At 35.0% G+C, this 22,206-nt stretch overlaps 1 protein-coding gene across 4 annotated transcripts in view; it reads left to right on the forward strand.

The window, feature by feature from the left end:
- LOC118894663 (interleukin 1 receptor accessory protein) overlaps positions 1-20,545 on the forward strand; it is a 123,011-nt gene extending 102,466 nt beyond the window's left edge. For 2 of the 4 annotated variants that reach the window (XM_036851073.1, XM_036851074.1), the window contains exons 8-10: positions 7,830-7,973; positions 9,315-9,458; positions 19,286-20,545. In XM_036851073.1, coding sequence (XP_036706968.1) covers positions 7,830-7,973; positions 9,315-9,458; positions 19,286-20,004 — 1,007 coding nt within the window. In that variant the 3' untranslated portion in view covers positions 20,005-20,545. Of the gene's footprint in view, positions 1-7,829; positions 7,974-9,314; positions 9,459-11,967; positions 14,336-19,285 lie in introns of those variants that run through there. The other 2 variants (XM_036851072.1, XM_036851075.1) reach the window with 2 other exon arrangements.
- Positions 20,546-22,206: the final 1,661 nt, after the last annotated feature.

The raw sequence follows: 22,206 nt of genomic DNA on the forward strand, positions 1-22,206 counted from the left end.
AGTCGGTTGATGACCCCTCCTTTGCTATTATCTGAAAACTTACGTGTAAAATTGATATTACTTCTTACTCGAATATTTGAAGGGAATACCCATGAAACTATCTGGGCCTGGTGTTTTCTTTATGGGAAAGCTTTTAATTATGAATTCAGTTTCTTTAGTAATTATCTGGATATTGTTTCTTCATGTGACAATTTGGGGAATTTGTCTTTCAGAGAAATTTTTCTGTTTCATCTAAGTTGTCACATTTTTGGCATAATTTTTTTACGTTATCTTTTATCTTTTTAATACCTGCAGGATTTGTAGTGATTCTCCCTCTGTCATTCCTGATATTAGCAATTTATGTTTTCGCTCAATTTGCTCATGACTCAAGAAAGAGGTTTTCCAATTTTACTGATTTTTTTCAATGAACAAAGGTGTTTTCATTTATTTTTCTCTATTTTGTATTTTATTCATTTTACTCTGATTTTTCTTTTTGCTTACTTTGCATTTAATATGCCCTTCTTTTCTCTCAACTGAAGATGAAAGCACATCATTGATTTTAAATAATCCTTTTTTCCAATATAAACATTCAGAGCCATAAATTTGCCTCATAAGACCACTTCAGCTGAAACAAATGATGAAATCTTGAAGTTTCCTTATCATTCAGTTCAAAATATTTTAATTATCCTTTTAATTATTTTTGACCCATGGTTTATTCAGAAATGTGTTACTTAATTTATACATTTGGGAATTTTCCAGATAACATTTTTATTACATTATGTATTAAAATGTATTTGAATTTTAGAACTGACTTTATTTTCTCTCGATCTTGATAATTTTTGATATTTCATATTGTCATTTAAGTCTAGGTAATTTTTTGTGCTTGCTTCGGCAGCACATATACTAAGTCTAGGTAATTTTTTAAAAATCAGCAATGGATATTAAAAGGCAGGGAAAGGGTACCTCTCACTTAGAACTACCTGGGAAGACTGTATAGTGAAGTGGAAGGAACATGGGATTTGGTGCTAGACAGACCTCAGTTCAACTTCTGGCTCTGGTGCAGACTGTCTGTGAGACTGGAGGGAGCAAGTAACAAGTACTTAGCATGGTGTGGCACATTTGATTCTAATTTCTAATTTAATTCCTTCATGGCCAAAAAAATATAGTCTGCATCATTTCATTTCTTTTAAGTTTATAGGTGCTTCTTTTATTTTTTTAATTCCCAGCAGATTGTCTATTTTGGTGAATGTTTCACATGAACTTAAAAAGGATGTATATTCTGCAGCTTTGGTGTTCTATAAATGTCAACTAAGTCAATTGGTGTCAGTGATGTTCAAGTCTTCTATATGTTTATTGATTTTTAAAAATCTGCTAATATTTCATCTTTTGAGAGAAAGCGGTGTTGAAATTTTTACATGGAATTATGTTTTTCTCTAATTCTCCATTCAGTTCTGCCATTTGCTTCACATTATTCTGGAATTGTGTTTTTAGATACATACACATTCAGGATTGTTATGTCTTTTTGATGAATTGACTCTTTTAAATTATGACATGTCTTTTTTGGTTAATATTCTGTGTCTGATATTAATTTAGCCACTCCAGATTTCTTATAGTGAGTATTTGTATTGTATATCTTTTTTCATTCTTTTGTTTTATCTATCAGTGTCTTCATATTTAATGTACATTTCTTATAGACAGCATATTATTGGGTTTTGATTTTAATACTATATGATAATTTCTGCCTTTTAATTTATATGTTTAATCCATTTATCTTTAATGTAATTATTAGTATTATTGGCTTCAAGTCTACCATCTTACTATTTGTTGTCTACAATTTGCATCTAGTTTGCTTTTTTCTCCTTCCCTGCCTTCTTGTGGATTAATTGATAATTTCTTAGTATTCTATTTTATCACCTCTTTTGGCCTACTGGCTTTACCTCCATGTTTTGTTTTTTCTTTTCTATAGTGTTTACAATATTTATCTTGAACTTATCACAATCTGCCTTGAATTAATCACTTCACATATTTTATAAGAACCTTAAAGTGATATACTTCCATTACTTCTCTCCTGTCTTTTGTTTTATTGTTATAATACATTTCAGTTCTGCATTTATTATAAATGCCACAATACATTGCTATTATTTTTTGCTTTAAATAAGTATCCTTTAAATACATTAAGAACTGAGAAAAAAGATTCTTATATTTATTTACATATTTTCCATTTCTGGCACTTCATTCTTGGTAATATTTTAGTCTGAAAAACTGTTCAGTATTTCTGGTGGTGCACATCTGCTGGTGACAAATTCTCTCAGCTTTGTTTTAATCTGAAAGTATCTTATTTCATCTTAATTTTTATATTTCAACACTTTATTAAGAAAGTTTTCAAATACATGGAAGATTTGAAAGAATTATACAATGAACGATCATATATCCTACCTAGATTCTATCATTTTGCTGTCTTTGCTTTATCACATATCTATCCATCTATCCATTCCTGTATGCATACATTAATACATCTTATTTTTGATGCCTTTAAAGTAGTTACAGACATGAGTAAAAGTTATCACCTAAACCTTTAAGCATCTTATATTATCCAAATTTTAATATTTATTTACAGTTCTCTTGATTTGTTTTTTTTGAGGTAAAATTTGTATAGAATGACAAATTGCAAAACATAAGTGTATAATTTGACAATTTTTAAGAAATGCGTATGTATGTATGTGTGTAACCTAAAATCAAGGTATAGAATGTTATCATCATAGATAATAACCTTTCATTCCTTCTCCTTATCAGTCAATCCCTGCTACTCCTACCTCCCCTGCCACTGGCAAGGCAATGTTCTGATTTTCTTTATCAGAATAGATTATTTTTCCTCTTCTAGAACTTAGTATACCTAGACCTATACAGAATGCATTCTTGTATAAAGCTTCTTTCATTCAGAAAACATTCTTAATATCCATGCCATTGTATCAGTCATTAGCTCCTTCTGTTTGCCAAGGAGTGTTTTTTTAATAGAATATATCACAGCTTATTTATTCATTCTCTGGGTGGAGGACATTTGGGTTGTTCACAGTTTTGAATAGAGCTTCTGTTAATATTCTTATCCAAGTCTCTTTATGGACTTTTATTTTTACTTCTCTGATCTGAATATCTACTGTGGAATTACTGGCTTAGTTTTATCAGAAACAGTCAGACCTTTCTTCCCAAGTGGTAGTATCATTCTGCACTCTCACCAACAGTGTATTCACATCTTTGCCATTTGGTGTTGTTAATCTTAGTTTTAGCCATTTTGGTGAGTTCATGGTAGTAGCTCACTGTAGTTTTTATTTTTCACATCACTGATGACTAAGATAGTGAGTACATTTTCATGTGCTTATTAGTCATTGGTATCTTCTTTTGTGATATGACTATTCAAATATTTTGTTCATTTTATAAGTGAGTTGTTTGTGTTTTTATTATTGAATCTTAGCAGTTCTTTTTTCTATCCTGGATACCAGTTCTTTGTCAGATAGATGCTTTGCAAATACCTTCTCCCAGTCTGTGTCTTGCCAATTCCTTTCTTCAGTGGTATATTTTAGTGAGCAAAGGTTATTACTCTTGATGAGGTATAATTTACTAATGTTTTCTTTAATGGTATTGTGTTCTGTGTTCTAAGAAATACCCCCAAGTCATCAAGCTTCATCTTTTTTTGGGGGGGGTCTATGATCCATCTCCAATTATTATTATTTTTAATGTATTTTATGAGGTAGGAATTAAAGTTTAATCTTGTGTTATATGGATATCCAGTTCCAGCACAACTTGTTGGAAAGATTTTTATTTCCTCATTATGTTGCTCTGGTGTCTTTCACTGCATACGTAACTTTAGGTTGGAAATGTTCTTTTTCTTTTTATTCTTTCAGCCCTTTGAAGGTGCAATTCCGTTGTCTTATGGCTATATTATTTCTAATACGAATCAGGCAGGGTTTTCTTGTCATTATTTTTTAATCATTTTTCCCTTTATGTATGCCCCCTCTCTTTTTCTTTGGCAGATTTTAAGACTTTCTCTTCTTCATTGATTTTCAAAAATTACATCATGATACACTTTGCTGTAGTTTTATTTGTATATATCTTCTTTAAGGTTCTTTATACTTCTTAGTTCTGTGAGTATATTTTTTATTTAATTTGAAAAAAACAACCATTATTTCTTCAAGTATGTTTTGCTCATTCTTTCATTTATTCATCCTTTCCTTTTCTTCTAGTACTTCAGTTATATTTAGGATAGACCCCTCAGCGTTGTCTCACACGTCACTGAGGTTCTCGTTATTTTTTTTTTTCATCCTTTTTTCACTCTGTGTTTCACTTAGGATAGTTTCTGCTATTTCTTTCTTGATATCTAATCTGCAGTGTTTTTAATTTCAGGATTTTCTTTTTCAGTTTTTGAATTTATATTTCTCCATCAAAATGTTTGTACTGATATTTCCTATTTGCTTTTATAATGTTCATGGTCTTTTTTTTTAATTCAACAGATATATTTATAATACTCATTTTTAAAGTATTTATCTCCTAATTCCACATGAAAGCCATTTTTATTGGCTATCTTTCTTCTGATTATGGGTCCTTTTTTTTGGCTTTTTTTTCTGTCTAGTTTTTTTTTTTTTTTAATCCTATAATAGACACTATAGATGGTACACGATTAACTGTCTGAATTTTATAAATGCCTGTTAATTTTTGTTCTAGCAGGTAGCTAATTTACTTGCATAACATCTTGCTTATTTGAAGCATCTTGCTTATCTTTCTAGAGTAGGTCCAAACTAGGCTTCTCTCTAAGGCTAGATTGGACCTATTTCTAAGGCATATACTATCTGGGGTCTCTAGTTAATACTTGGGGAGCTAAATAAAGTTTCTTCAGTCTGAGTGGTCTTAACTCAAATGTCTCTCAGCCCTGTATGCGCTCCTAAGTTGTTCAGTTCGCAACTCTTTAGCAGTCATTTCTTCCTCGGTGGTTTTTCTTTCACTGGTAGCTCTTCCTTGCCTGACCTTGAGAAGTGTCACCCTTTGTATTTTTCCAAAGACTTGTGGATTTCTAGAGCTCTTTGTCTACATAGTTTTCTTCTCTCCAGTACCCAGGTCTACAAATGCAGTAGTCATGAACTCTACTTTCAGTTTCCTCGCTCAGTGTAAATACTGTGTGTCTGTGTCACAGTCCCCAAAGTGCCATTAGGCAAAAAGCCAGGGAGATCGTGAGCTTACCTTTTTGTATCCTATCTCTCACAGATCACACTCCTGCACAACCAGTCGTCCAAACTTGAAAAGTTGTTATTTTAGATATTATAGAGAGAACGCTACCCCAATCACTTCTCTAAGATCAGAAGCTGAAGTCCAAAATGCACAAATTTTAACACACTATGATAGCCAAACAAATCAGGTGGTTAGCTGGAAATCTGGGCTCTGGAGCCTGCCATTACTATAGAATTGCAAAAGGGATGGAGGGAATTCTGATTCAGAGAGTAACAGCAGAGCAAATTGCTAAATTTTACTCCCTCCTGAATCAGATTATCAGTGAGATCAAAGATAGAAGCAGTTTAGGAGTCCAATTTGGTCAAATTACATCACCCTTTTGATTGGAAACCCTTTGGTATGGGATTGCTCAGAGGATCAATGGGGGGCAGACAGAAAATGTGGGCTAAGGGTCATCCTTTCCCTACAAGCTGGCAAAGCTGTATATGAAAGCTTTTTAGAGCACTTCCCGAATGTGATTCAAACCATTTAGAAATTCAGCCTTGTGAATTATTTATCTTAAGAGTTCAATTAGTTAAATAACACTAGGAACTTCTTGATATCATCAAGATGGTCCAACAAAATACAATCTGTAAATATGACACATATCATTGTATGACACAAAATTAAAAAGCTCTACTAGAAATAAAATAGGCAGTAGTAAAATGAATGTGGCAGAGGGAAAGCCATGAGTATAATTTATCTCTTGATCACTAAGCAAGGTAACTATCGATATTTTTAAAAAATCCATTTCAAGTTAGTGCATCCACTGACCTCTTTTATTTTTCCTTATTGTGAAATGTCCACCCAGAGGGAGCCAAAATAACTGAGCAAATAATGAAGGTGACAGTGGAAATTAACCCAGTATGTTGTTAACATGTACTCAGAAATACCAAGGACACAGCAATTTTCATGCCAGCTACTCAGATTGATCTTAGTAAATTCTCATCAACTGCACTGACACAGCTTCTGGCATTTTATCATGAGAATTTTCTTATTTTAAAGCACTGTTGTTCATGGGATGAGTACAAGAGTACCTAATAATTCTGCACTGCTGAGTCCCAGGCTGTATCTGCATCAGGATTAGTACCCTGAATTTAGGATAATGAACTCGAAACTTAATGATTATTCCCTTTAATAAGAGAACTTCAGATGCCTCTCCAGGCTGCTCAACATTTTCCCCTTAGAATAGCTACCTGTTTTAAAAGGGATTTTTTCCACTAGTATATGATCAATAATTGAACTTCATTGTAGTGTTGTGCAAAGATCTCTGAACTTCGGAGTCAGGAAGTCTTGATAACAATCCCAGCTTTGAAGAAAATTTTTCTATGCCTAGTCCTGGCAAACACTTAGCACCTATGATGTTCAGGTGCTCAAAGGGGCCTTTTCTCACCACCATACCTGATATACCTCTCCTGCCCCAACCCCTCCCCTAGGTCACTCCATCACATTATCCTGGTTTATTTCCTTTATAACACTGATCACTGTCTAAAAGTAACTGTCTTATTTATTTATTTTCTCCTTTACTTCCCTGCATTAGACTATTAGCCCTAAGAGGGCAGAGACCCTTCCTGTCTTATCTACCATTATAACCTCGACAGCTTCTAGCAAATAGTAGATATCAGTAAGTAATTGTCAAATCAACTAATACATAATTTAAGCCATTTCTGCTTCAGATCCAGTAAATATTTTGTTCCATCTCAAACTCTTAAGTTTCATTATCACAAGCTAATAAAACAGCCAAATGAAGTTACTAATACATAGTATAGTACTAGATTTATTTTAAGTATCCCACAAGTGTGTAGTGTTATATACAGAAATGCTTATTCAGATCCTAGAAATTCTCGGGATAAGATGGATGAAGAAGACATAGTCTCTACCTAGAAGACCGTAAATGTATAGTTTAATGGGGAGTGAGAAAGGGTGGAGAAGCAGGCCTGTAGAATGTGTATCCTAGTAATGTAGACCTGATAGATACTTTCAGGGCCAAGCATACTCAGCATTTGGTGGATACCCTCATTTTCTTCTCAATGATAATAAGATTTTTTTTGAGGCCTATTGCCAAATATAAAGAAAAAGGAATTAAATTTCTTCCATATGGCACTGGACAAGAGGAGGAAATTAAGACTGATATAAACACATTAAAATTTTTTCTCAATTCAACTGCTCCAGCAATTAAAATTCTACCAATATCATAGGCTGGTCCAGGTAAGAGATGCACAAACAGAGGATGGAGTTACTTTTCAAAAATATTTTTAAGGAGATTCAGACGTCAGTTTGTGAGTTTAATTGGATGACCTTTTAAATTCTCAATGATAAGATTCTGTTTTAATTTGTATATCATCAAATTCTATTCAAATCATCTAATAGTTAAAAAACACCTTCTATGCCAGTTTCTGGAAACAAAAAGATAAATATGCCACAGTCTAGTATTAAAACATAGTGCTTAACCTCTACCATGTTATCTTGTTCACACATGTAAGTCAGGTTCATGGCTCAGCTGCTTGGTGTAAACAGCTATTTATAGGATGATGGGTCACCGCAGTCACCACGTACAAATCAGTTTGTTTCTTTGTTGTTCATTCCAATGCTAGCTCCAAGGTACACAGTGGAACTGGCGTGTGGTTTTGGAGCCACAGTCCTACTGGTGGTGATTCTCATTGTTGTTTACCATGTTTACTGGCTAGAGATGGTCCTATTTTACCGGGCTCATTTTGGAACGGATGAAACCATTTTAGGTGAGTAATGAAAGTTTGTTGTAAATCTCCCTACTGTCATCTTTAGAAAACATGTTGGCTTGATAAAACCTAGATTAATTGGAAGATGTAATTAGACTACCTTTTGTTTCAGCCCTTGCTATTGAAAATCTTCCTAATGAATATTATTCTGCTTTCTTGGGTCAATATGTGATTTAGTTCAGATCAGCACTATTCGAATAGAAATACAATGCAAGCCACATATGTAATTTAATATTTTTCTAGTGGTCACATAAGGAAAAGTAAAAGAAAAAGTGAAAATAATTTTAATAATATATCTTATCTAATTTAATATATTCCAAATACTATCATTTTTAGCTTATAATTAATATTAAGTTAATAGAGGTATTTTAGTCTTATTTTTGGTACTAAAAATCTTCAAAATTCAGTATGTATTGTATTTTACACATATAACATATCTCAATTCAGACCAACTGCATTTCAACTGCTCAATAACCACTTGTGGCTTGTGGCTACTGTACTGGACCCTGCATGTCCACACTCTTTGTAACTACAGGTGATCCATGTACCAGAAGCATCACATGGGAGCTTACTAAAAGGAGAATCTAAAGCCTAACCCCTACTCTGAATCAGAATCTATATTTCAACAGTATCCCGAAATGATTCATATATCCACATTAAAGTATAAGGAGCCCTGTTCTAGTGCATATGTGCCTGGTGACAAGAATGAAACATTTAACATATAGATTCTTAGACCCATCCCATAAAGATTCTCATTGAGTGGGTTTGTGGAAGAGACACAGAACCTGTATTTTTAATGAGAGGTGATTTTTATAATTAGGCAATTTTGAGAAAGATTGACTCATTGAATCTAAGTATACTTTTAATTGTAGATATTTTCAGGTATACATAATTTAGACAGTTTCTCAAGGTTTTGCTCAATTTATAATTCTAACATATTAGTGAGTGACATACTAGGACAGGAACTAGAAATTTTCTGCATGCTATTATTGCCAGCATCTATGATTGAGTATTTGCTTCCTGACTCTGTTAATTCATAGTTGAATGAGCCAAACCTCACTCATTCTCCGCTACAAAATCTGAACTCCGTGAGATGAGAGGAGAAGACACATCAGATAAAATTTGCAATTACACCTTAAAATAGTCATTTTGCCTGGAGAGCTGTCACAGGTGGGAAATCACACTGAAATCTGTCAGCTAATTTATATAAGTAAAAAATGAAAATGTCTAATATTCAAAAGTTCGATTTCAGAAAAAAATGCAATACTATTGAGAAACTTTCCTAATTTATATTGGATCTGTGTTTTTTGTTTTTTTTTTTTTTTTTTTAATTTTTGCTAGATGGGAAGGAATATGATATTTATGTATCCTATGCAAGGAACGCTGAAGAAGAAGAATTTGTATTACTGACCCTCCGTGGAGTCTTGGAGAATGAATTTGGATACAAGCTGTGCATCTTTGACCGAGACAGTCTGCCTGGGGGAAGTAGGTATTTCAGATGAATACAGGTGATGCTACACTTAAAGGCAGAGAAGATCCTTAGCTTTGGGTCACATACAAGAGTCATGGTACAGCTCTATGTTGGCATCTTTGGACATTTAAATGTCCAATGCTTTGATATAATAGACTGTAGGAATAAATCTACACTGTAAGATGTAGACTATAAGTACAGTGTATGGTATTAAAATATTTTCCCAGGTAAGCTTTAAAAACTTAGTGTCAAAAAAGTGTAGATGCACGGTGGATTAGAGCTCTAAGTGCCACAGCTTTAAACATTTTGTTTACTCACATTTAGATTTTTAGAAGGTTTAGCTAATTTGCATTAATCTGCCTCTAATTTTTTCATAAAGACTGAGTTTAAATAAAACACTTTTATAAAGACTGGGGTTTACTCAATTTTACTAAAAATGAGGTGCAGAAGAGAGGGCATGGAATCCTTTATATTACTTACTGATAGTAAGTAGGATGTTTCCCTGTGGCATTTGCTAATTTCCTTTTCTTCACCCTTGTTTTCTGGCAAACCAGTGCTACTCATATCCCCCCTTTCCTTGTGTCTGTTTCTTCCTTTCTATCAGATTACACATTTGAGATAAGCTTAACATTTTACAAAGGCCAGTATATTCTAACAGGTTTTTAAAAAGTTCGAAATGCTGAATGATTTTAAATAAAAGTATACCTCTAATTTTCAGATCCAAACAGTAACACATAAAGTGATAGTACATTTGAGTCTGTTTTATAAATGCACAGTAGTGCTCCTAAACCCATTGCTAAACTCCATACTGGTAAAAATGAATATAATGTCTCTAATCTTTACAACAAACTGATTTATTTTCTTCCCCTAAAATCCTGTTTAATCACTTAACATGTTTTTTCAAGGTTACATTGGTAACTAAGATAGAGAATAGACATTAATGTTTATTCTTATTTTGAATTAGCTGGATCACTTACTGTATCTCCCCATTCATCACCCAAAAGTCCATCACGCTTCTGTTCTACAGCGGATATCTCTTTCAGTATAATTTTTCCAGGAAATGATGACTTGACTATAGAGTTAAAGGATAAATTCCACTCATTTTAAGGCTTAAAATCCTAAATAATTTATTTATCTATTTATTCATTCATACAGCCATTCAACAGATATTTACTACTGTGTGAAAAGTTATATAAAGATACATAGTATAACAACAATGTAAGACCCTCCAGTAGGGATTGATAGTTCTTTGAAGAATTCAGGTTCTACATAATTACTCTTGCATCTTGCTTTTGATGGTTGATCCTTGTGATCTTTTGCATTCTCCCTGCTCTTCTCACTCAGTCCCCTTTGCCTCTGGGTCTCTCTCCCTACTTACATACAGTCAGCCTCCAGGAATACTGCTTGGAGTAGACAATTACTTATTCCTGGATTCTCCTCTAGACTGCACATGCTATTTTAATTGCAAGTCTTTCCCCACTGCCTCTGTACTTGCGAAGATTAAGGCGCAAAATGACTGCTTAGGGGAGTATTGTAAGCCATGAAATAGCTTTCCATAACACTGGTGCATTCCCTGGAGTTGGCTTCTATCTGAACCCAGGTAAAGGATTATTCAGTCCTTGATAAGCAACCTCGAGGAGATAGATTATTCCCAAGAATTTAGTGATAGGAACTAATCTGAGCCCTTGACAACAGAATAAAATTACACTGCACTTCCATTTTCCCTGCTTTTTCTTCTTCTTTTTGGACATGAAGAAATCATTCGCCTGTTAGCGAAGGCACACACATCAGCTAGCAGCTGCCAAAACACATGGCTTCACAGTAATGATAGGAGTTTAAAGAGAAAGATTCAGGGACTAATTTAGGTTCCAGAACAGAGCAGAATAGAAAGCTGAGCTGAGAATGTGTTACCAGCCAAAATGCCATTCAGTTGGATAGATTTTCTTAATTTCCTATTCCAATGACATAGTGATGCTAGTCTGAGTCGGGGAGGTGTCTGGCAATAGAGAGGGAGTTTCAAAAAATGAAGAGTTCTACTCTGGCTGTCCTGTGTTAGTGAAAAATGAACTTCTATGACTTTGACTCTATAATGTATACTTTTTGAATGCTCGCTGGCACTAGAGAGTTAATACATGGGTGTCTTTGGGGAGAAAGGGCTCAGGAGCTGATTTTGCTGGGCCACGACATGTAACACGGTTTGAAGAAATTGATTTCAGTACAACCCACTCATTCTTCATGTCCCGAATAATGCTTTTGAAGACCAAGGTCATGGAAATACATTTTGGCTTTATGCTTGTTTAGAACTCTTTTTGGGTTGGAATATGTACATATAGCTTCTATTCCCCGGAGGAGAGTGACATTTTGTGAACGAAGTGATTGGGACTAAGGACTAAGTGTTCTTCGTAAAAAGTTTCACCTCAGTTCTCAGGCTGTTACCCTAATTTCTTTTCCCTTGCTCCTCAAGCCCTGTACCTTGGGGGAGTTCTTGGCCAACACTAATCCCCATGGTGTTTTCTTTCCCAGTTGTCACAGATGAGACCTTGAGCTTCATTCAGAAAAGCAGACGCCTCCTGGTTGTCCTAAGCCCCAACTACGTGCTCCAGGGAACCCAAGCCCTCCTGGAGCTCAAGGCTGGCCTAGAAAACATGGCCTCTCGGGGCAACATCAACGTCATTTTAGTACAGTACAAAGCTGTGAAGGAGACGAAGGTGAAAGAGCTGAAGAGGGCTAAGACGGTGCTCACGGTCATTAAATGGAAAGGGGAGAAATCAAAGTATCCGCAGGGCAGATTTTGGAAGCAGCTGCAGGTGGCCATGCCAGTGAAGAAAATTTCCAGGTGGTCTAGAAGTGGCGAGCAGGGTCTCTCCTATTCATCCTTGAAAAATGTATGAAAGGGCCAATGAAAGGGGTAAAAAGATCCAAGGGTACTCCAGGAAGGAAGAATCCCCCCTTCTTTATTCCCAATTTATTGCTTCATGGACAGAAAAAAATTCTATGGAAGCCTCCCCATAGAGATAAATTCAGGGTGACTGTAGAAAGAGCTGTTCTGCTTCCTCAGGCAGTAGTAAGGCTTAGAACGCTAGTGCCACCGCCTGTCACCAGCATCTGATGTCACTATGTTCTTTGCAGACAAAGACCTGGTTGATGCGAATTTCCCCTTCTGCATCCTCCATCCCTGCTCCTACTCATCTCTATCTTCTCTCTCTCTCTCTCTCTCTCTCTCTTTTGAAATAATCTTAACATTATGGGGCAGCCTTTGCTGTGGATTTAAAGACCCCTTAAAGATGAGTCATCTGTTAACAGAGTCATTATGAGTTTCCAAGTATAGTTTTCTTTTTCTTTTATTTTTACTCATCCATTAAAAAGATAATCAGGGCCTAAATTTATTTTAGCTAAGGATAAAAACTCTTTTGCTCATTCAGCTGTATCAGACACCCTCCTAGCAAGACTGACACCACTTAGGACGATACAAAGCAGAGTAACTGAAAATGTTCCTTAGACAGTAATTGGTTTAAAGGGCTTGCCTGAATTGTCTCCTACTATGCAACCCATGTCCTCTATCTCAGGTAATTGATATCATATTTGTCAACTTGAAAAATGTATAGTAATTTTTATTAAACTCCCGATTATCTGTAGGTTGACCCATATTTATCATTCCATCTCCCTACCTACTGCATCTTGTGTCAGTCGTTGGGAGTTTGCAGGTGGTTCCTCACTTGGTTCAGTCGGGTAGGAAGCTTCTTTTAATGGTGCTAATATCAAGTAAAATAACAGCAAAGAGCTTTTAGGGCATTTTCTGTCTTATGAGAAAAGCACAGAACAGGGTGTTTGTCAATTTGTCTTTTAATCTCAACCTTGCTAATGTGAATATTAGGAAAGTAATTTCTCATTTGTTTCTGTCTCCCTATTGTAAAGTGTGAAATTTAGACTTAGTGACCTTGAGAGTGCTTTTAGCATGAATATTCTAAGAGCATTAACTGGACCCCAAGCATTTTTCATATTTTATTCACTGGTACAGTTAATACACTCACTCCAAACAAGTCAGTCTGAATAGTCACTGTTAATGAAACGTGTTTTAGTTTGTTTTAAGTAAAGTTTTACTGTTCTTAAGACTTGGAAAAGTGAAAACTAAGTCCAGAGTTTACAGAGTGGTGAATATCTATGTTACATATAGAGTTTTTAAAATATATGTATGTATATACACACAAGAATTATATATGTATATATATTGCATATATATACACATGAATTACATATATATACATATATACATACATGAATTGTATATATTATATATATATAAATATATATATATACACATACTCACACTATATATACACATACAGACATATGACTTTAAATAGTCATTGGCACAATATAATGAATTACTGGAACTCTTATCCAGTTTTTAAATTACCTTCTTTACTGTAATATTTTTGTGTCAGTGTTTTCTGTACATTAATATTTGTGAATTTACAGCTCACAGAGTGATAGTTGTTGTTAGCTCTTGCTCTCCCTAAATTAGTATAAATAACTTACTACTGCCACAGTTGATCTGGGTGCAGCGGAATCTCTTGTGCACAGAGCTTCCATGGTCACTGCTAAGCAGTAGTCAACCCTCTGGCATTAACTGATCATCTACTATGTTCTGAGCACACACTCTTAGAAACTAAGCTATATTAATCTTAGTGCTCAACTACTGGAGAGATAAATCTCTATTTGGACTGTTAAGTAATACAGGAAAAGAAAATAAAAAGACCTATAAATGAGGCTGGGTATCCTATGAAAAATGAGAATTCATAATTTAAGGAGATCCTTATCTTAGTAGTGTTGATAAGCAATTCTAAAACTATCTACTACATTTGTGTCCTCCTGAGGTATTAAAGTCTATTTAATAAATCATTTTTCTACAGAGGAGTTAATGATTATTTTAAATTTAAAAAAACCTTCATGAATCATTGACCATAAACCTGTGGTATGGGGTCACTCTTGGATCTAACTTTTTTAGCCTTATTTATGCTTTTCTTTATTAGAAACCACAATTACTCCTCTTATTAACCCTTCACTCACAAGACCAGAGGAGAGCTGACTTCAGATAAGATTTGAATATCAATTCTAGGATGAATTTTAGGTAAATGAAGGACAGCCCCATTACCAAGGGGCTGTTCTCTTGCCAATGCTGCATTCTTTTTGCACTTTTGGATTTTATATTTACCCCCAATGCTGTTTGGTACCCCTAGAAACTTCTTCATACTTCTTGCCCTATTTATATTCCTGTATTTGGTACTGAAATTTTCCAAATGCTAAAATCTAAAGCAACTCAAATCTAAATGATATGTCTCATCTTAAGATAATTTTCTTTCAAGATTTTTTGTTTTATGTCCCAGAAGATACCCAATACAGATTATCTGAGGGAGATGGAGAAACATAATTTGGAGAACAAGAAGAAATCGCTCTCTAATGTTAAAAATAAAAGTATCTAATGTTAAAAAGAAAAACCTTAATGGTTTTAGATATACGATATAAAGACCTTCTGCACCCAAGTTAACAAAAAAACATGATATATAGAGTGTCTAATTACACAGTCATATAAAATTATTTAATATTTTTCTGCGTTGTAATTTAGATGATTCCCTAGGAGTCTAATAAACAAGGACTTCATTGTATTGGGGAACAAAAGCATTACTCCACTTGTTAATTATCTATTTTCTTTCCATAGGTTTTCATATATTAAGGTTATCTTTTTTATTTTATTCATAAACTTTTGTATTTTCCATTTTCCAATGATTTGTAAATTTGTTTATTTTAAAAATAAACCATTTATTTTAAGCTTTGAATTTTATTTTGTGCATGTGTTTTATGTCTTTATTTTCATGTTTGGGCATAAGAAATGAGAATACAAAGATTAATGATACACTTAGAAAAAGAAATGTTATAAGAGACATTAATTTTCTCTTTCTGAGAAAAATCTGAGAAAACCGGGAACTTCAACTCAAGAACATTTTTTTTACATGTCAGTAAAAGAGTTACTTAATTAAAATGGGTTGATCTAGTATACCAGATGTGTGTGTGTGTGTGTGTGTGTGTGTGTGTGTGTATGTGTGTGTATGTATCTGTGTGTATGTATCTGTGTGTGTGTGTGTGGATTGAGAGAGAGAGAGAATCAGAGGGAGAGAGAGAGAGAGAAGGAGAGAGAGAGATGGGGAATAGAGACAGAGAGAGAGAGGAGAGAGTTTTAAAATAAAGACACAAGCCTATTCCTTTTTTGTTCAACTTGAAACTTGAGCAGCTTACAGTAATCTCTTACCTTTTATGGGTTTTAACACAACCCTAAGGCAGTTGCTTTGAAAGGAGATCAATTAACTAATGCCTTGCTGTTAGTTAACAGGTGATAATTTGAATCAAATATGCATTTCTATCACAAATTTCAAACAAATCAGTGATAAATATTTGGAAAGGCATTTTCTTTTGAGGTAATATTAAGTCTGTAGTGACAGGGAAGATTTCTTGCTCTTTAAAAAAAAATCTTATTCATTTATTCCAAGATTATTTATTGGATCTCTATAACTGAGCTGGTTAGCTTAGTAAAAATCTTCCTACTGAAGAATTTCCCAGTTTCAAACCAGTCTCCAAAGAGTAGACTTAAGATCAATGGATGCAAGTTACAAGAAAACAATTTCTACTCATTTCAGAAGCAACTGTAAAGCAAAGCTAAACAATAATGTATTTCACTGTCTTTGGAGATATTAGCCCCACCGCCATTACTAGAGGTGTACAAGCAGAGATTTGATGGATCTTATTGAGACTTTGTAAAGTGTTTTTTTGCATTGTGTAAGTAATGATGATCCTGAAGTTGCTTCCAACTTTGAAAATGACTTACTGGAACACAGTGGTGACTATTTTCAATATCAGCAGTTTCAATATCAATAGTTTGGATATGATGGCTACCTGGCTATTACTGACCCTATTAAAACTCTTAAGGTGTATTTTTCAGTCACTTACTGAGGTTACTAGGTCTTTGACACAAGTAAACTTGCAGTATATCAGAAGAGACATGTTCAGCAACTAGTCTGTCTATTTCTCTGTTTCTACTCAAGGGATATGAGGTATTTTTAGCATGGGCTAACAGATTAAGTATACCAGTAGTATTTTTTAAACTGAATAGACAGACTTTTAAAAATTAAAATCCACATTTTAAGATGATTCTTTAAAGTTACCATTAGAATCAATCATTAGTCTGTACATTATTTTTATATTGTTCTTTATGTATTATTTTTATTGTTATAAACAATATAAAATATTGTTATTAACAATAATAATATTGTTATTCAATTTTGTATTATTATTATTGAATAATAATTTAATCAAGGTGATTAATTCAAAAGCGTACCATGCAGTAGATATTTACCTATAGGTATCAGTGAATTGTCTAACAATCCTACAATTTTGCTCCCATTATATGCATTTTATAGATGGATGAACTCAAACTTTTAAAGATATTAAAATAAATGATAATACTGTTAAGATAAAATATTAAGATAAATGGAGAAACCAATATTTGAATTCAGATTCATCTTCCAAATTAGGTGCCCCCATTTTTTTAATCTGTACTTCAAGTTTTAAGAGAGAGAGAAAGCGAGAGGTTTGCTACTCTTTCATACACCAGTAAACTAGCCAAAGAACAAATTTACAGCCTTAGTTTTCTTTTGGTTTTCTTTCTACTTTCAAGTTAATACCAAGGAGATTACGACTTTTACACGCCGGAGTGTTCTGGAATAGTGAAGAGTTCTAGATCAGAAACTGTGACTTCAAAACCAATTTAGTATGACACCAGAAAACTGATCTTATCAATCTACAGCCACACCTCAGTTTTTTTTTTTTTTTTTGAGCCAAACAGAATAAATGACCTAATTTAAGATGCCCTCTCCAAGTAATAGCATTAAAAAATAGTAATAATTAACATCCTCAAATATGCAGTTTGACAATATGGAAGATAATAAAATAGGCCATAAAGGAGGCAGTTTCCTTCAAAGTACTATGTGAATACCCCTAGTTATCGCCCAACCCTTATCTGAGAAGCATATCCTACATCCATTCCTCAATGTCTGGAATTCCACAATTCATATTTATTTTGTTTTGGTTTTTTTAGCATTACCCTCTCTCAAATGCAAATCCTCCATTTTCAGGGTGAGGTACCAAAATTAAAAACAATCAAAAAAAGCTATAGGCTTTAAAGACAATTTTTTTTAGAGGATCTAAGAGAATGTTTTATTTTCAACAGTGGTACCCTCATTGGACAGAACAAACATTTTCCTAAAGTGACTATTTTGAAGTGAAACACCCACACCCACACTCACACACACTCCCCCCACACACAATTTGCACAAGTTCCTTTTGTTGAAAAACTATCCATGTTATCTTAGGGTTATATCATATTTATCATGGTACAGGAGAAACAGTAGAATTCCTACCCTTACATTCTCAGGTTTATGAAAGGCAACAACATAAGATTCTGAGTAGGACCGGAGAGGACAAAGGAGTTACCAAGACACACACACACACACACACAGGCGGGCTTTGAAGATAAGTGAAAATTTAGATTTATCTTTTAAGAGTGCAACAAAATTGTCTAAAACACTTCATGCTCTTGATAAAACCAATCAAAAGTTCTTAAACATTGAGCATGTTTCATTTGATTTTCCTTCAAATTCATGTTAAATTCTTCAACTGGAAATAAATAATCTGGTAAAGAGCACAGTTCCTTCATCCCCTGTCAAATTCACGATCCAATTCACTGCAAACTTCCAGCTTGTCTTCATAGGCTGAAAAGTTTCTCTGTCAGTGTTTTACCCCTGGCCTCAAAAGCGTAGGCACTCAACCTCATGGTCTGTCCACAGTACCTGTTTTCAGAGTTGTCAATGGCTGCCATTTATAAATTTGGAATCCCTTTCCTTTAGAAAATCACGTTGTTTAAGCTCCTAAATCCCACAGTGAGTTAAGCACTCCATTTATCTCAAAAACTTTCCACTGGGTTCTGTCCAAATTTACCTCAATAACTATTAGAATTGAATGCTTCATGCAAAGTCTCAACTAATTGCCTGATTTTTACCAGTCATTCTTGTCATCCTTGTTGACCCTTTAATTGATTTCCAGGCCAATCCTTCACACATACACACAAGAAAAAAAGAAAGGGAATTTTGGTTGACAACACGGTCAATCCTATGAACTGTCTGCTATATCCAAACATTTTAAGTAGCAAGAACTATAACTGTGGATCTTAGGAGGTAGTAATGACCTATTGACCTTTACTGATAAGACTGTGTCTGGAGCATTATGTTCAGTCCTGTTCAGGGTACTATTTTTAGGAGACACATATATAAACTGAATATTATTAAGAGAAAAATTATAAAAGTGGGGAAGAGACTTGATACTGCATCATATGGAGAATAACATAAAATTCATGAAGTCATTTAATCTAGAGATGAGAAGAAAATACAATGAGATCACAATAATTATGAAATATTTCAGATATTTTAAAATGTCAGCTCCAAGACCACTGGATAAAAGTGGAAGGAATTTCAAAACAAGAAATTGTTCACCAACGGAGCTGAAATTAGCTGCTTTTAGAGGTGGTTAATTCCTCAACCTTAAAGGTAGCAGATACTTTGCAACCATTGATAACAGTAGTGTAGATGAGATTCCTTACCTGGGTAGACTATTTAACACTTAGATCTTATATTCTCAAGTGTTCATTGCCTGTCCTTTGCAGGATTGTCAACAATGAACTGAAACCTATATAAGTTTTCACTAGGCATTGTCCTATCTTTCCATTTTCCTATAGATACAGTGGAAGCAGTTTTTGACTTCATTCAAAGGAGCCGGAGGATGATTGTTGTCCTGAGCCCAGATTATGTGACAGAAAAGAGCATCAGCATGCTGGAGTTCAAACTGGGTGTCATGTGTCAGAACTCCATTGCCACCAAGCTCATTGTGGTTGAGTATCGTCCCCTTGAGCATCCACACCCAAGCATCCTGCAGCTGAAAGAGTCTGTGTCTTTCGTGAGCTGGAAGGGAGAGAAGTCTAAACATTCTGGTTCTAAATTCTGGAAGGCCTTGCGATTGGCTCTTCCCCTGAGAAGTCTGAGTGCCAGCTCTGGCTGGAATGAGAGCTGCTCTTCCCAGTCCGACATCAGTCTGGACCACGTTCAAAGGAGGAGAAGTCGTTTGAAAGAGCCCCCAGAACTCCAGAGCTCAGGGAGGGCTGCAGATGCCTCTCCAGCCCCAGACACGATGTCCAAGCACAGAGGGAAGCCCTCTGCAGCCTGTCGCTGCTGTGTCACCTACTGTGAAGGAGAGAGTCAGCTTAGGAGCAAAAGCCGGGCAGAGATTCATACCCAGCCCCAGTGGGAGACACACCTCTGTAAGCCTGTTCCCCAAGAGTCAGAAACTCAATGGATACAAAATGGCACCAGATTGGAACCCCCTGCTCCCCAGATCTCAGCCCTTGCTCTTCACCATTTCACGGATTTATCCAATAACAATGACTTTTATATCCTATAATTACTGTGTGGTGGGTGGTGGCTGCTATTTCTACCAGCCCATTTTGTGTCATGAACCTATGGGAATAATTGACATTTTTATCATCTAATGGACTATCAGATTGTGTCCCCTTCATTGATTTTTAAAAACTATTTATTTCTAGGAGACAAAAGATCTGAAGGACCCGAATCCAGACTTATTGCCTCTAACGGCCTCAGAAGAGCACACTCTTCTTGGGCCCTAGAAGGTCAGTATGTGCAAGTTGCCTAAAGTCTGATCCTCTCTCTTGCCCAATGGTTTTAAATGGAGCAAAGAATTTTATTGTGTTTCCTTTGAGTTTGTTGACCAACCTCATGTTATAAGTCAGTCAGGTGTACTTGGGCTATGACACTTACAGGGTATGTGTATCTTGAGGGAGCATTATGGAAAGAAATTGGTTTTGATGGAAGCTGTAGGACTAAGCTCAACAGAAAACCTACAGCACATTTTCCCAGGAAGAACCAAATACTCCCACGCAAGGATACATGGTGTCCTGTGTCTCACTGTAAACTAGTGTTCTCTAAACTGCCTAAAGTTGTTAGCATCAATAAAGTTATATTTTTATGTGATTTCATTTGTACTAACAAATTTTTACCTCTCTCTCTCCCTTCTACCTTTTATGGCTTTTAAATTCATATCTGAAGAGTATCCCCTTTAAGGAAATTGCGATTTGGTTTGGGTACTAGGAAAACTTAGATGTCTCTTTAGTTTCTTTCTAATGTGTACTAGAAGTGATCCGAGAAAGGACCAAAAGAGAGTAAGAAAATGTCTCAAAGGAAATGGAGGTTTATACAAAAATCTCATTATATTTTTAGAAATGACACCTGAAAAATTCAGTACTGTTAAGGGTTTAGGGTAGAGTTTGGTACACCAATCCCTTCTTCTCATTCAGAATTCTGAGAATAGTCAATTCAAGTGCCTACAAGGATCAAAAGTAAGAAAAAAGAGAAAAGGGGGCCAGATATAAGTATAATACAATGCTCTCTATCTAGTACCCATGTGTATAGGGACATAGGTATAGATAAGTATTTCTTTAAACACTTTAACACAATCATAAAAGGCACATGGCATTTGATTTCCAAGTCAGGGAGATAATAGAGATGATTAAGCCTGGAGGTAATTGAAGAGTATATATTTCTTTAAAAGGGAGCATCCTCTACTCAGCTCCATTTGATTGCTGTCACTGATTTAGCCCCAGTGTTGGAAGATTGTCCAGTTTTTCAAAAGAATCTAAAAATCCAGATTTTATGTAATCTGTCAATTATGGAATGACTTTAACTTAAAAAAAAAAGAAAAGAGAAAAGTAAAGAACCAACCAAAATACATGAACATACATTTATCTGGAGAGCCACTAGTTTGTAATTTCAAAACGAAGGCATTCACCCAAAAAACATATGTCAAATGAAGATCCAAATAACCCTGGTGATTCTGAGACTGGAGAACACAGACTGGCCCTAAGGAAATAATGGAAGACATTTATTTCCTCCCCAAATTGAAGACATCTGGACACTCAGAATAGGGCTGATCTGATCCAACACTCCATTAAGGAGAAAAAGCTGGAAAATAGTGTGCCTTCCATCTACTCTGTAAAGGGCCTCTTCCTGGTGGGTTTACTGTAAAAAAATTAGAAGCACAATCTGCTGCTCATGACCAGGAGCAGAGTAAAAGGAGCCAAAGGTCATACCAGACATGAGCGCTCACCTTCAGTATATGAGCCCTGGTTGCTAGTGAGCTATGGCCCAATGGGTGTCATCCATCCTCAGTTATTAATAGTGAATGAGAGGTGGAGAAAGAAGCCAGAGTTTTCATCCCACTACTCCTCTTGGAGAGAAATACAGAATTCTATAATGAAAACAGAAACAGTTAGATCCTTCTCCTGCTGAAATAAGATGAAGAAATAGGGCCCTCCAGAGTAAATGGGACTCAACATGGAACTTGTAATTAGGAAATGACAGGCCTGAATATCTACCTGAATATCCAGCAGAAAATGATTGAGCACAACTCGTGTTCTACACTGCATTCCTTCTTGAAGGGATTAATCCATTCTTGATTTATGTTCAAGAATCTTCACTTGGAAGACAGAGAGTAGTTTCTCTCTAAATCTGTTAAATAGTGGGTAATGTAAGTTGCTCCAAATCCCAAGAAGGGAGAGAATGCTGTTACCTATAATCAGTCTTATTCTTT

The sequence above is a fragment of the Balaenoptera musculus genome, chromosome 4 (assembly GCF_009873245.2).
Source record: "Balaenoptera musculus isolate JJ_BM4_2016_0621 chromosome 4, mBalMus1.pri.v3, whole genome shotgun sequence".
Taxonomy (NCBI): domain Eukaryota; kingdom Metazoa; phylum Chordata; class Mammalia; order Artiodactyla; family Balaenopteridae; genus Balaenoptera; species Balaenoptera musculus.